We start from the raw sequence: 15,007 nt of genomic DNA on the forward strand, positions 1-15,007 counted from the left end.
TAGGGAGGTTACTAGACAGTGCATCACAGTTGGAAGCTCTCATCTGACTTATAAAAGCAGACTTTCACTATTTCTCCACAGTAGTAATTGACCATTTAATGTGGTCTACATAGTGATGTGTGTGTAAGGTGTGTGTATGTGTATTGTAATGGCCATCACGTAGTCTACTACTGTGGCCATAAGCACTGAAGTGTTTAGATAATTATCCAGTAAGATTCTAAATCATTATTAGGAAATTAAATATTCAGATAATTGATGTATTAATATTTTATATTTATAATAATAAATAGGCCTATAGTATCTACTTTGTGCAAAGCTCTATAAAAGGCAATGGAAAACATGGAACTAACTGAAACATCTGATCATCAAAGATATTCATAACCCAGGAGAGGTTGGGGGTGTGCAGGAGATAAGCTCATATAAATAATAATAAATAAACCATAGTGAATAAATAGCATAGCTAACATTTTAGGTCAGTTTATTTTTTTCTTCACACTTTTATGAGAGAGTGTAGTATTAGAAAAACTACCCAGTTTTTCACCTCCTGTGTCTTTCTTTCCTGTGTGTCTCCTTTACTATCACACTACTACCACATTCACACAGGGCTCTGCTGGTTACCAAATGTGTGGAGACTTTTCTCCAGAGCAAGTGATTCTCTGCAACACCAGCTGGGTGTCCTATAATTCAACTCAATTCTGACACTAACCCACAAGACTGCCCTCCCCTCCCCCTCAATGTCAGATGCCAGTCTCAAGGCCTGGTTTTCATCTATGCTTCTGACCAGAGGTTCCAATAACCCTCCTCTTTGGGTTCAATTAATTTGCTAGACCAGCTCACAGAACTCAGGGAACACTAACATTTACCAGCACAGGAGTTTCTACCCTGTGAAGTTGGGGTGTGTGGAGTTGTGCTGGTGTGGAGCTGTTCAGCAACCTAGAATCTCTGAATCCTGTACTGCTGGGATTTTATGGAGGCTTCTTCTTGTAGTTGTGATTAATTATTAACTACATTTCCAGCTCCTCTCCCTCTCTGGAGGAAGCAGGGTGGAGCTGAAAGTTCCAAGCTTCCAATCATTACTTGGTTTTTCCGGTGACAACCTATCCAGGAACCATCCAGGAACACGCCCAGAGTAGCCTCAAGAGAAGGAAAGATGTTCCTAGTGCTCTGATCACTTAGGAATTTATTAGGATCTCTGTACCAGAAATCGGTGGCAGAGACCAATATATATATATGCATATATATATTTCTTTTCTTTTCACAGATAGATACTAGTATTATCCTTGCTGTATGTATGAGGAAATTGAGACCCAGATTTAAGTGATTTGCCCAGCATCACATAACTGAAAGTGATTCATTCATTAAGTCATTCTTTCGTTCATTTATCTAATCAACAAATATTTACTATGTACTTATTATGTGTCAGTGTTTTGGGTATTACATTCAAAATCCTTGCTCTGAGGAAACTTACATTTTAGTGGGAACGGGCTGGGAAAGAATCAAAATACAAATTCACAATGACATATAATATTCCAGGAGGAAATACATGTAAAAAAGTTTGAAACAAGACATAGTTATAGGCATAATGATTGATGGTGGATATGTACTATTTTTATGGGATGTCAGGGATGACTTACCTGAAGAGGTGACATTTAAACTTTTCTCAGTTCAAAAATTCAGTAGTTTTATAACACTTTTTCTTATGAAAATATGGTGTGATCATTGAGGAATATTTAGAAATGTAAACAAACATAAAAGAAAATTAAAAGTAATCCATCAAATAAAATTCCAAATAAAAAGTATCCATTATTCTACCACCCATATGTAATTACTATCCTATGATATTTTAGTGTTTGTCCTATGAGATAATTAGAACATTGAAATCATATTGCTTATACAATTCTATATAGTGCTTTTTCTCTTTCTTTGGATGATGAATATTTTTCAGTATCACTAAATATTCTTGTAACATATGATTTTAATATTTGTATGGTATTCAACAACAGGAATGGACCACAGTTTATTTACACTTTCTATTGTATTATCCTTTCTGTTGGATGTATATATTACTTCAAAGTTTTCACTACTATAAATAATACCTAGATAATGACCTTTGTGCATAACTTGTGAAATTCTCATATTATTTACTTAGGAAATATTCTTAGGTGCTGAATTTCTGGGGAAACAAATGTGCAAAGACAAATTTGATCTCTGGAAAGCTCATATCAAATCATTCTTCCAACAACCTTTCATGAGTGCCAATTTAAGTCATTCTTTCTAATTAAGATTATGTATATTAGCTAATTTTATGAATGAAAATTTTGTTATAATTGATATTTTGGATATTGATCTTCCATTGAAAAACACTCTAAATTCAGATCTCCAAATACAGATGATTGTTGAGAATCCTAGCTTGTCTGTTATCTGGAAAGCAGGTTGGTTGAAGGTGCTGCTTTCCAATCCTGATCTGTAGAAAAAGTGATGGCAGAATTAATTTTTGGCTTAAATCTACCCACTCATTCATTTATTATGAAGTCATAAAATATTTATTTAGTGCCTACCACGTGACAAGCAGTACCTAAGCTCTAAAGACTTAGCACTGAACAAAGCAAATTCCTTGCTCTCATGGAGATTTATTCTTATGGGGGAAAAACAAACACACACAATAAAAGCTAAATCCCAAAATGTGTGTCACATTTTGATAACTGCTATGGAAATTGTAAGTGCCACCAACATGTAAACTCCATGAGAACAGTCTTTTTGACTATTTTTGTTGACTGCTATGCCCCTAATACCTAGAATAATGCCTGGAACATGACAGGTGCACAGTGAGTGTTTGGTGAATGACATAATAAATAAATAAAATAAATGAAACAGGTTAATGGGATAGAGAATGTTTCTTGGGGGTGTGTGTGCTAATTAATATAGAGTGGTTAGGGAAAGGCTCAATGCCAATGTGATTTGAACAGACACCTTGGCTCCTACAAGAACTAGAAAGAGGGCCAGAGTGGGTGCTGTGGAGATAGTGAGGAAGAGAGGAACAGAAGATGCATTGTGGAGGTGGAAATGAGAGATGAGACCCTGTAAATAAAGTCCCTAGCATTTGGTCTCAGTGTGATGCAAATCCATTGAAGAGTTTTAAAGGAGTGACAAAGTCTGACTTGTGTCTTAAGAGGATAGCTCCTTCTTCCTGATTTTAGAGTCACAGAATGGAAGCAAGAGTACAACATAAGGGAGACTGTTGCAATAATCCACACTGTGGTCATGATGGCTTGGAAGAGTGTTAGCTGTGGAGACAGAGATAGATGGGCCCCTGGGCTGGACAGCTGGTGTTTGTCAAGTGGATTAAAACTGAAGCTTTGTTCTCTCCCAGCCGCTCCAAGGACAAAGCTAGAGGCAGAAGCTAAGCTCTGCTGAAGTAAAGAGATAAGATGACCACTCCTGAGGTCAAGGGAAACTTCCCTGTCTGCACATGCACAGAAAGTTTCCTTAAGGGTCAAAAAGAAGGGAGTGCCACCGCATAATAAGTGTGGATGTGCACCCACAGGCCTCTGGGGTGGGATCCGTCTTAGCAAAAGTGTGCACACACATGTTGGGGAGGGTCCTGGGACCAGCTGGGTGTGAAAAGAGAAACAAGATTATTGGCCAAAGGTAAACAAAGACCCTGAAGGACTATCCTATATAAGCGATTTAAATCACGTTTTTACTGTGCTCCTCATCATTACCGAGGATGACCATACCCTTTCTTTCTGGGTGTGTATTTCTGCCTTTCTTCTGTCTTAAATAAACAAACTGCTTCTCTGTGTGCTCTCCCATACATTGTGCTGTGTCTCTAATAATAAACTTTGTACCTGTTTTTACAGTTTTTGCCTCCTTGAAACATTCTTGCTTTCAAACAGGGGAAAGAGCCAGGGCCACTTTACTTCTAACCTCTGGCCCCTGGTGATCTAGTGGCTAGGATTCCTGGTTTTTCATCCAGGCTGCCCAGGTTCAATTCCTGGGCAAGGAACTAAGATCTCTCTTCAGGACTGCTCACTGCTGTCTCTCTGAGATCAGTTTGAGGATAGAGTCAACATTATTTGCTGGTATTTAGGATGTGGTATGAGAGAAAAATTTGAGTCAAGGGTGACTCCAGGGATCTGGCCCAAGAAAATAGAAGGATATAGTTGTCTTTTACTGGGGAAAAGTTGTGAAAATAATGGTTTTTTTTTAAACAGAAAATTAGGAAACTGTTTTTGAACATATTTAAATTGGTTTCAACAAATTTGTGAAGAAAAAAGCAATCTTGAATGTATTGAAAATGTTTTAAACAAACCACCTGAAATTCTCCATTTTAGGAATTAAGGTGTATAATGAGAAAACAAAATGAGTTTATTTTAAATTATGTATAGTCACATATATCTTTGTAAAAAGCTGTTTCACTGAAATCCGGAGTAAGAAGCAACACTGACTTTGGAGCACTTGAATTTAGTAACATGTAAAGGGGAGGGGTCAGTCTTTACTTTGCAGTAGAAAATGGAGCAGCTTTGGTGTCTTGATTACCCTAGGGTTAAAAATATGACAAAGATGCCTGATACACATGTCTGTACCTTTAAGATACCCAGTTGTGCGTTGACAGCACCTATCAGGAGTGTTCTTTGTGAGCCCAGTTAAGACAATGTTTGAGTTATTACTGTTAATCTGAATTTATCTCTTATTCTCCTACTGGTAAGTGCTTGAAAATACCAGTTATACAGCTTTTCAGTGCTGGAAATTTATACATGCATAATTTTAATTCTTATTATAAATTAGTACAGTCATTGAAATTTTATGAATATCTTCAGACTTTGCAATAATCTCACTTTGCATTCTGCTGATAAATTTAATCCTTAACAAATAATTTTCTAACCATTCTTTGAAATATTCAAAACAACCTTCAATGTTTCTTGTAATAATATAGATGTGTGAATGATTACCCAGAGGGAAAGTTCTTATGTCTCAGCAACCTAAGGCATCTATGTTATGACGTTATAGATTTTTCTCTAGGTTTCTTGAACCATCAACAACTCTTTTAATTACAAGGAGCAGAACTAAAATATACAGTGATGGGTTGGAAAACACTGCAGGGTAATATTTTGTGACACCATGGAAGAAATATGTACTGCAGTAGTGAAGATGTAGCTTCCTCCAATGCAGAGGGTACTGGTCAAGTTCAATTAACAAAAGTATTAATAATGAGATTGCTTACAAGTATACATACACATATTTTTCAGAATCTACTTGACTGAATCATTGACACATTCTGAAAAAGAAATTTCATTTTGAGAAAATTCACCCAAAATTAATTCTAAAGCTCATGGAATTATCCTATTTTGTGGCTCACACAAAAAGTTTTTGCCTCTGATTTTTCTCTTTTAATATGGATTCCCTCGGGAACCTAAAGTCAGGAAGCCTCCTGCATGCATCGTAAATTTTCTACTGACATATTTAACTCAGCTTCCTCTGTTGGAGCCTAGTGTATTAACAAACAACTCCTCTGACTTCCTAGAACACACACATTTATTGAGTTACAAAGTGACCGTTTTTTAGGCCTTTTGGAACACAAAACAAAGCTCTCCTTTACCATAGGTCCATTGAAGGCCACTTTGATTCTTCCATCAATATTGGGAACTGCCAGAAAACTTTCATTTTTTTCCTGTGCCTGTTGGCAGTAGAAGAAAGGTTCTAATGAGTTCATTATCAGCAAACATGACTTTCTTGGATTGCAGAACGCTAAATTACAAATCAGTTGCACTTTTCATCTCTGGATGTGAATGTGTTGGTGTTCTTCCTCTCTGAAACTGCCAGTTAGGAAGCAGGTTCTCCTATCATGTATTTCAAACCGTTATTCACGAACTGACATTAGTGTAACAATTTCAGTAATGGACCCTAAAAAAGCATTGCAGCTAAATGGTTCTAATTTTAATTACAAATGACATCGTATAGAATGAATGCTCAGATGCTTCAGACTCCAACTAAATACACTCTGTTCTAACTGCTTTGCAATCTTTCAATTCAAATCAAGTAAACACAGCACCTGTTGCTTCAGTCTCTCCAAAAAGGTAAACACCAGGCTTTAATGGGCTGTGCTAATAATAACTCCGCAAAGAAGTTTAAAAAAACTTCAATTCTTTTCAAGGCTGGCAATGAAAAGAAAATTCTAAAAGGAAAGACTGTGAGTATCTGAGATTAGTACTAAACTTAAAAAAAGTTTTGGAAACTTTGATAGCCTATTTGAAAAGATAGTCAAAGAACTCTCGTGAAATTTTTGTTTCGATATATGAAAGCAACAAGATGAAATTCAAGGCAGACTGGAAGACTTCCCCTTCATTTCTTTCCATTCTTAGATACTTACCAGGGAATGGTCCTAACTAGCTCAGAAAATTTATTTCAAAACCTGTTTTATTTGTTCTTTTTAAAAAAATATATTTATTTATTTATTAACATTTTTATTGGAGTATAATTGCTTTACAATGGTGTGTTAGTTTCTGCTTTATAACAAAGTGAATCAGTTATACATACACATATATCCCAAAATCTCTTCCCTCTTGCGTCTCCCTCCCTCCCACCCTCCCTATCCCACCCTTCTAGTTGGTCACAAAGCACGTAGATGATCTCCCTGTGCTATGCGACTGCTTCCCACTAGCTATCTATTTTACATTTGGTAGTGTATATATGTCCATATGTACACTACCACTCTCTCACTTTGTCCCAGCTTACCCTTCCCCCTCTCCGTGTCCTCAAGTCCATTCTCTAGTACAAAACCTGTTTTATTTGAATGGTTCCTATATTTTAATCTCATAGAGAGTAATTTTAAAAATACTTTTCCCAACCCTATCTAGTCACCCATTTCTAAATATGAATCAAAAATAGGTCTGTGAGAAACAATTGGCAGTAGAAAGCAGAACACAGTATGAGACTAGTTGTGTAGCAATAATTCTTTGCTTTCTGAGAATTCTAAGGGAGATTTGAGGCATGAGGCCAGGGCCAGATTAAGACAAAATTCCAGAGTTGGGAAAATATTGGGTAAACACTCAGTGATTCCTATTCTCTCTAAAATGTTTAATTTGACATGTAAATGAAATATATTCATTTCATAATATTTAGGCACTCAATAAATTTTTGCCGAATGCATTTATGAAATGAAAATTTTAAATGTAGAATTCATTACTTTATAATTATATATATATATTTTTTAATGGCTGCGTTGGGTCTTCGTTGCTGCGCGCGGGTTCTCATTGTGGTGGCTTCTGTTGTTGTGGAGCACGGGCTCTAGGCGCGTCGGCCTCAGCAGCTGCGGCTCGAAGGCTCTAGGGCACAGGCTCAGTAGTCGTGGCGCACAGGCTCAGTTGCTCCGCGGCATGTGGGTTCCTCCCGGACCAGGGCTCGAACCCGTGCCTCCTGCATTGGCAAGCGGATTCCCAACCACTGTGCCACCAGGGAAGCCTATAATTATATATTCATAAGTCACTGTATGTTTACAAAGTACTTCCTAATCCTACTCTTCGTTTTAGAGCAGAAGAAATAGATTTGGATTAGCATTAGCCATAATGAGTCTCAGCTGAATAGAACTTTACAACTTTCCCATATATTATTTCACTGAGAGATATTAAATGCCTTGTACTAAACCACTCGAAACCATGCCCTAAGCAGTGCTCATTCCTTTGTGCCCACAGTACCCATTGAGCCATATTGCCTCTTCATCAGTCCCTGCATCATTATCTAGAGAAAAGCTGGGCGAAGAGCAAGTCCAAGTGCAGCTATTTATGAGATACCACTGAGGAGTATGATTATGGAGTCTTTAAACCTTTACTATAACAAGATGTGTATGCTCTAATTTCCCAGCTTTTATCAGAGAATTCCAACTAAAAATTCCACATTACACTTTGAGAATACAAAATAAGATGGACAAATCAGATCCAGTAAGTTACTGTTCCCATCTTGTTCAAGAAACTGTAATTCCCTTAAACTCCAATTTTCCCACTTTACAGAAGCTGTTTCCTTGCTTTCTCAATAATTCAAATTATCTCATTTTCTTAAAAAAATGTGAAATTGTTTTTAAACTAGATTTGTGTGTCCTAAGAAATGAGGTAAAGTAGAAGAGTGAAACAATACACTGTTAACAGATAAAATTCATTATCATTATACGCCAATTATCTTGAAATAAACATGAAGCTCAAATGACACACTCTGTTTAACAACGAGAATAAATCACCGGGTTAGATATTGAAAAATAGGAATTTTGATCACTGAGAGTTTGGGTTTACTATTTCCAGGTACTTTCACATATTCATTTATTTAATTATCACAAAAATGCTATTGTTGCACAATATTACAGTTGAGAAAATTGAGGCTCAGAACATTGAAAAAAAACCAGCATAGGATAGGGATAGGGTAGCACATAATAGCAGTCTTTAGTGTCAACCCAATATGATTTTAGTACCAGAGCTTCTACCAACTTAGGCAATTTATTCAAAATTGCCAAGCCTCATTTCCTCTTCTATAACTTGGGCATGATGATAATATCTACTTCATATAGTTGTGAGAATTAAATGGGTATGCATATAAGGTGTTTGGCACATGGTCAATATTCAATAAATATTAGTTATATAGGTATATACTATTAGTAACTTTAATAATTTATATGACCAAGATACTGACCCAGAAGTGGCAGAGCTGAATTTTTGTTTTAAATTGGGGTATAGTTGCTTTACAAGGTTGTGTTAGTTTCTGCTGTACAATGAAGTGAATCAGCTCTATGTATACATATATCCCCTCCCTCTTGGACACCCCCCCCCATCCAGCCATCTAGGTCATCTATGCAGCTGCAGGAACAGAATGAGAAAGAGGAAGGAGATTTTTTTTTTTTAATCGGAGTATAGTTGCTTTACAATGTTGTGTTAGTTTCTGCTGTACAACGAGGTGAATCAGCTATATGTATACATATATACCCTCCCTCTTGGACCTCTCTCCCTCCCACCCCCATGCCACCCATCTGGGTCATCACAGAGCACCGAGCTGAGCTCCCTGTGCTATACAGCTGGTTCCCACTAGCTATCTGTTTTACACATGGTAGTGTATACATGTCAATCACAATCTCCCATTTCATCCCACCCCTCTTCCCTCCTCCCCATGTCTACAAGTCTGTTCTCTATTTCTGAATCTCTATTCCTGCCCTGCAAATAGGTTCATCTGAACCATTTTTCTAGATTGAAGTAAGTCAGAAAGAGAAAAGCAGAGCTGATTTGATGTTAGCTCTGTCTGAGCACAGAATCTTTGCTCCTAGCTATTATAGTCTCTTGCCTTCCATCATCTGTAAAATGAGAGTTTTCAAAATGGACCACGTGATCTTCTAGCTCTGAGATATTGTGATTCCGGTCTATGAAGATATTTATTATTGCCTCATTTTAGTTAGTCCATCTAAATATGTATTTCTACTATTAAAACCACTAATTATAACAATTAATTCAGACCTTTCAGGAAAATTGTCATTCCTTGCTTAGAATCAGTTATCTAACCTTAAAAATTTGTCCTAAAATGAGGACTTATTTGTGTAGCTCAGGATACTTTATTTATAATAATACAAGTTTGAAATTTAAAAGAATTCCTTGTTTGAATTGCACAAATAGAATGAGGCATCATCTCAAATAACTGCACAGAAAGTTCAAAATTTGGTACTGCCCACAATGGACCCTATTTTTTAAATTATAACTTTGAAGCCCAAGGCACATGCAGTTAGTAGATTCGCACTTTCTTTGTTTTATTTGTGAAAAGAATTAGGTGACTCCAAACAGGGAATTTATTGAGTTTGAAAGGCATAAAATAATTCAAATATGTCAGTTAAGCTGGATTAAGTGAAACTATCTTGATTTCGAGGAATAATTTTGCATCATCCCTTTCAAGTGTGTAGTTGTGTGGAGATACACAACATCAAAAGGAAGGCTAAGTAAACGTTGTGACTTTATGTTGCTGTAGCCCTAAATATGCACTTCACATAGAAAAGTTGGCTCAACCCATAGCATGTTATTTGACAAAGGCTGAAATTTATTTCTGGAAAGAGGAGATTTGAAAACATTGTTTGTGTTTGGGAAAAACGATATTTTTCCATTGGACTCAGTTATCATTTATATATACTCACGACATAATCTGTTTTTTCATTGACAAATATTTTATATTCAATTCACCATGAGACGTTCATGGTCGAGGATAGATCTTGAGAGTGTTTAGCAACATTCTACTGTAGGATAATTGTCTATCATGTATAAACATGTGTATTTAAATTTTTTAAATATACTGACTGTTTCAATATGAGACCTTAATAGGTGCATTTAATCATTAACTGAAAAAAGAAAGCTCATACCATCACATTTGGAAAATCTCCCATATAAGAGAAGACACATAATTATCTGCTAATATAAGTTGGTCTTGACCTTGGAGTGTCTCACAAAACTGGCTGTCATTTCACTTATGGATGGATAACACCATCAGGAAATGGGGTAATTTCTTCAAGTCTGTTCTCTTTCACAAATTTTTAGGCTTTGTATAAGTTGTGATTTCCCTTTTAGGTTTCCATTTATTGGTCTTTTTTATCCTTTAGAAAATAGAGGAAAATTATTTCTTTTGAAGATTGATTTACAAAGATGGAAAGGAATATATAAAGTTGTTTTGAATTTCATTTATAGCATTATGTCTCTCTGTGAGGAAAAAACAGTGAAAGTATAGGTGAAAAAGGAGCTTTTCATTAAAGAAATGGAAAAGGCAATGGGTATGAGAGTCATCAAGTTCATCTTTCTTTCACAAAATAAGACAGAAATTAAAATATTTCAAAATATAGTGTGGGGCTTGTATTCCTTACTGCTCCTTACCACTTACCTCACAGCCACCCCTTCATGTCAACTAATCTGTGATGAACAAGGACTAGAAATCCTTCAACCGTAACCTGGCCTGGTAGTAACACTTACCTATGTCCCTGCCATCAAGACTTCTGGGGATCACCTGCTCCCATTCTGGGTCATGCTAAGTAAATGCTTTGCTTGTGAAATCAGACTTTCCATCTACTATTGGATGTCTGGCCATCAGGCAAAGGTATATAAATGAAAGTCAGTGTGGTGCAGCAGGAAGCACATGTGGGCCATCACCCAGAGGGTGATGCTATTTCTGGACAGACAATGGAAACAACAAAAAGGGGTTGATTTTGTGCTTCTACATAGTCTCCTATGGTTCCTGGCTACACTCTTTTCATTTGCAATGTGAGCTATGTATTAGACTCTGAAAGATACTTTTCCAAGTTATTGTGACTAGGTTCCTAGTTCATAACTTATGATTTTTCCAAAATCAATGAGTGCATTGGAATTTACCTTCAGTAAGTCTTATAGGTATGTTGTGGACCTTTAAGATTTTCTACAGCCATCTTATTTAGAAGAAAAGAAGAATTTCAGTGTGTCCTGATGGAGTACTTTTAGAATGGGAGGGCCCAGTTTGTAATGCATTTTATTCAGTTGGCTTACTTTGAGATTGCAATGAGATCATTGATGCTAATTTGGCCATTCCAGTTGAAAACATTGTATTCTTGTGAAGATAAACAGAATAATTAATGCCTCAAAGAGAACAAAAGATAACATGTACTTTGAAAAAGGAAGAAAAGATGTATCTAATTATTTATCTTCAGGATGGGGCTATAGACTTATATTATGGGGGTAAAAATCTGCACATGGTGTATCTACAACTCTATGCTAACTGGCTGATACCAAGATAAAAGTGACAGGAGAGTGAAGGAGGAATGGTTTACCTGATTAAAAAATGAAGGGTGATCGTGACGTGACAAGTTCTGAAGACAAGTAGCTTCAAGATCACAAGGAATACATAATTAGGAGCAGGATATCACTACAAATTAAATGTGTTGCATTCTTCATTTTTGTATCAGCTGGATCTGACATTCTAGTATATAAAACAATCTTGTAGAAAATTGTGGTTGTATATGACACTTAGGGAAACATAATAGTGTGCTTCTAGAGCAATAATGCTCTAATGTCCTCTGGTTGCCTTTACTAACCCTTTGGGCCACCGTATGGACACCATATGATATTCAGATATTCTATAATGGTGGTCTTGTCCTATTTTTAAAGTGTTCTACTGCCAAGACTCCAAAACTCTATGTGTCAAGTATTTTATGTATGTGATATTGGATTAACTGTCATAGATTGATGCCAATACAATTTTAGGGATCAAAGTATAAAAGAAATAATAATACCTAATCAACAGCAAGAGGTTTTAAAGCAATGCAAGAAATATAGTGTATACAGACAGCTGAAATCCTGTGAATTGAGGAAGAAAAAGTGGATTTGAAGAGTGAAGAGATAGATTAATACACATAGAAATAGAGATATAAACAGAAATCTAGTCAATATTCATACAAACATATACATCTGTGTTTATATACATTTAAAAACATATATGCACCCTGAGCTGGGACGGCGCCGCTATGTTGGAAAGGTTCGTGGGCCCGCGATACCGCCAGCTGGCCAGAAACTGGTTACCCACAGTGGGCATGTGGGGCACCGTGGGAGCCTTGGGGCTGGTGTGGGCCACTGACTGGCGGCTGATGCTGGACAGGGTGCCCTACATCAACGGCAAGTTCAAGAAGGACGATTAATTGAACCCATCCCCCATGGACCCCTCCGGTGTCTGGTGGTGCTGCCCCCTTCCATCTGCATCTGGAACGGCCCAGGCTCTTGGGATTGACCTCGAGGAAATACACGGCGCGAGTTATGTTTCCTATGTTGGTGGAAGTAGCTTTAGTGTGTGAACACACACGGCATTAAACCTCACTCTGAAACCTGAAAAAAAAAAAAAATGCATATACAGTCAGTTATTATTATTATTAATTATGTTTTATAAAGTTACCAAAAAGATTAAGTTAGTGAATACTGAATCATTGTACATAAGGGATATGACAGGTTAGGTTCCTGTGAGCCACCAGTCACATTTTTATCAACTGAGCAATATATAGCTTTATTTTATGTGTGTTTCTGGTTAAAGACTCCTTATTGAATATTTATTGTCGATTCATTAACACTGAACTCATGGCCAACAGCACTATAACTCATGCCTGAACAAAAGAACTACTAACACACTTATTTTCTCCAAAAGGCACATCACAGCCTTTTGCACTTAGGAACACTAGACAGCACTTTATCACCACACTTGGGGGCCATCTTGAATAGCAAAATCATCAAAAACAACCACACAAAGTGCTAAAAGTGTGTCTGCAAAAACATTTGTTTACGGTATAAGAACTGTAACAAGGAAGCAGAGTGTCACCTTGTTTGACCTCAACTGGGAATGTGTGCTTTTGGGCAACTCAACTATTTCACTGCTGTGCACATGTCCATGAAAGACTGAAAAAGCACCAGAAATATTAATTTTAGGGTTGTGCAACAAATAAATTTTAGTGCATAGGCGAATTCACAAATGCTGAATATGTGACTAATGAAGATCAACTGTATATAGTATATACACATACATTGGTTATCTCTTTTTAAAATTATTGCACAGGAGCTATCTCCTTATTTTCTTTGCATACATATTAGTAATATTTCTGTATATCACAATCTTGGTGGAGTCTTAAGGATACATAAAAAAGCACAAGTGAATATATAATCTATGTGTGCATTTACATTTTCAAGTCATTTCATATTCTTATGCTATAATATGTAAATGGCCCATTATATTATTGCCTAGTTGATACTGTTTGGTCATAAACCTCAACTCCCAAACTATTACAGGATATTTCATCAACTGATTCACATATGATTTTTTACATCCAAATTTTTATGTTTACGTGGGCATGCAATGAAGGCATAGCTAGAGGGTCTTTTTGGTAAAGTTATGATCACTGTTATAGGCATATTTGTTCCACTTTTGAGAAAAGAATGATACTATGCTATGATCCATGAAATCAAACAACAAGAATGCAAGTTTTCTATTTTTAGGGAACATGAAAACAATAAAAGGAAAAAGTCCAAATTAATGAATAATGATAGTTTTTAATTAAATATTCTCAGCACCAGTTCTAAATTGAGCTTGCACTGTTTTATTTATCATCTCTCATCCAATAAATTTTAATTAGCGATATTTGCAAAATCCAGTTATGGGTGGTCAGCTATGGAGGACTCAATGGTCAATCATGGTTTTATATGCATTGTAACAGCATAAACTGAGATAGTTACAAGCAGCCATAATTCCTATTAATTAGTGTATCTGAGATGAGAAACATAGATTGAAGCTTTCTTGGGTTCTTGAACTCACACACTATCTACCTGATGAGAGGTGGTGTGACAATCAGAGGTATTTCTGGGTCACTGTCATCAAACTCTACTGAATGGATGATTTTTTTTTTTATGGAGCTGACTTTTAAGTAGAAACATGGAAGATGCAAAAGAAGTAGCTCTTGTGTAGCAGAGAGATAACTTCTTAAGTATGGTGAGACAGAGTGAATGGATGAAAAAACACTGGGAATTAGAGAAGGAGGCCACCACTAGAGGTTCCCAGGCCTGTCCCTGAATTGTTAGGCTTGAAGTTTGGGATCTAAGGTTCAGTGGTCAATTTTAAGCAGGCTGTGGAAATACATAATGTCTCCAGGGAGTTTCTCTCAAAGAGTAGGCTGAAAGAAATATAGATTGAAGACTTCTCCCAGATATCAGATTCATAGGCCGTATTGATAACCCAGAGTTGGAGAAAACACCCAAAATCATTTCTGGAAGCTGTTACAAGGACTTGACTAGGTACCCAGGACGTATATTTCTGAAATTTGAAAGAATGGGTTTTCTTGAGGTTTCAGAAACCTTCTATGGGTCCAGGGATTACCTTTTAAAAACTTTCTGGTTACTGAGATGTGTTAGAGGATCATTGACTACCAGGGTAGATTGTAGAGAAAAAAAAGAAGAAGGCCTACACAGATGACACAAATGCATGAGCTACTGTGGAGAAATAT

At 36.6% G+C, this 15,007-nt stretch overlaps 1 protein-coding gene across 1 annotated transcript; it reads left to right on the top strand.

Annotated features, from left to right (window-relative positions):
- Window positions 1–12,477: 12,477 nt before the first annotated feature.
- On the top strand, window positions 12,478–12,851 carry LOC102993375 (cytochrome b-c1 complex subunit 10-like). The gene has a single exon (XM_055091242.1). The coding sequence runs from the start codon at window positions 12,497–12,499 to the stop codon at window positions 12,665–12,667; it is 171 nt and encodes a 56-aa protein (XP_054947217.1). The 5' UTR covers window positions 12,478–12,496; the 3' UTR covers window positions 12,668–12,851.
- The last annotated feature ends 2,156 nt before the right edge of the window (window positions 12,852–15,007 follow it).

Source organism: Physeter macrocephalus, chromosome 15 (assembly GCF_002837175.3).
Source record: "Physeter macrocephalus isolate SW-GA chromosome 15, ASM283717v5, whole genome shotgun sequence".
NCBI classification, from domain to species: domain Eukaryota; kingdom Metazoa; phylum Chordata; class Mammalia; order Artiodactyla; family Physeteridae; genus Physeter; species Physeter macrocephalus.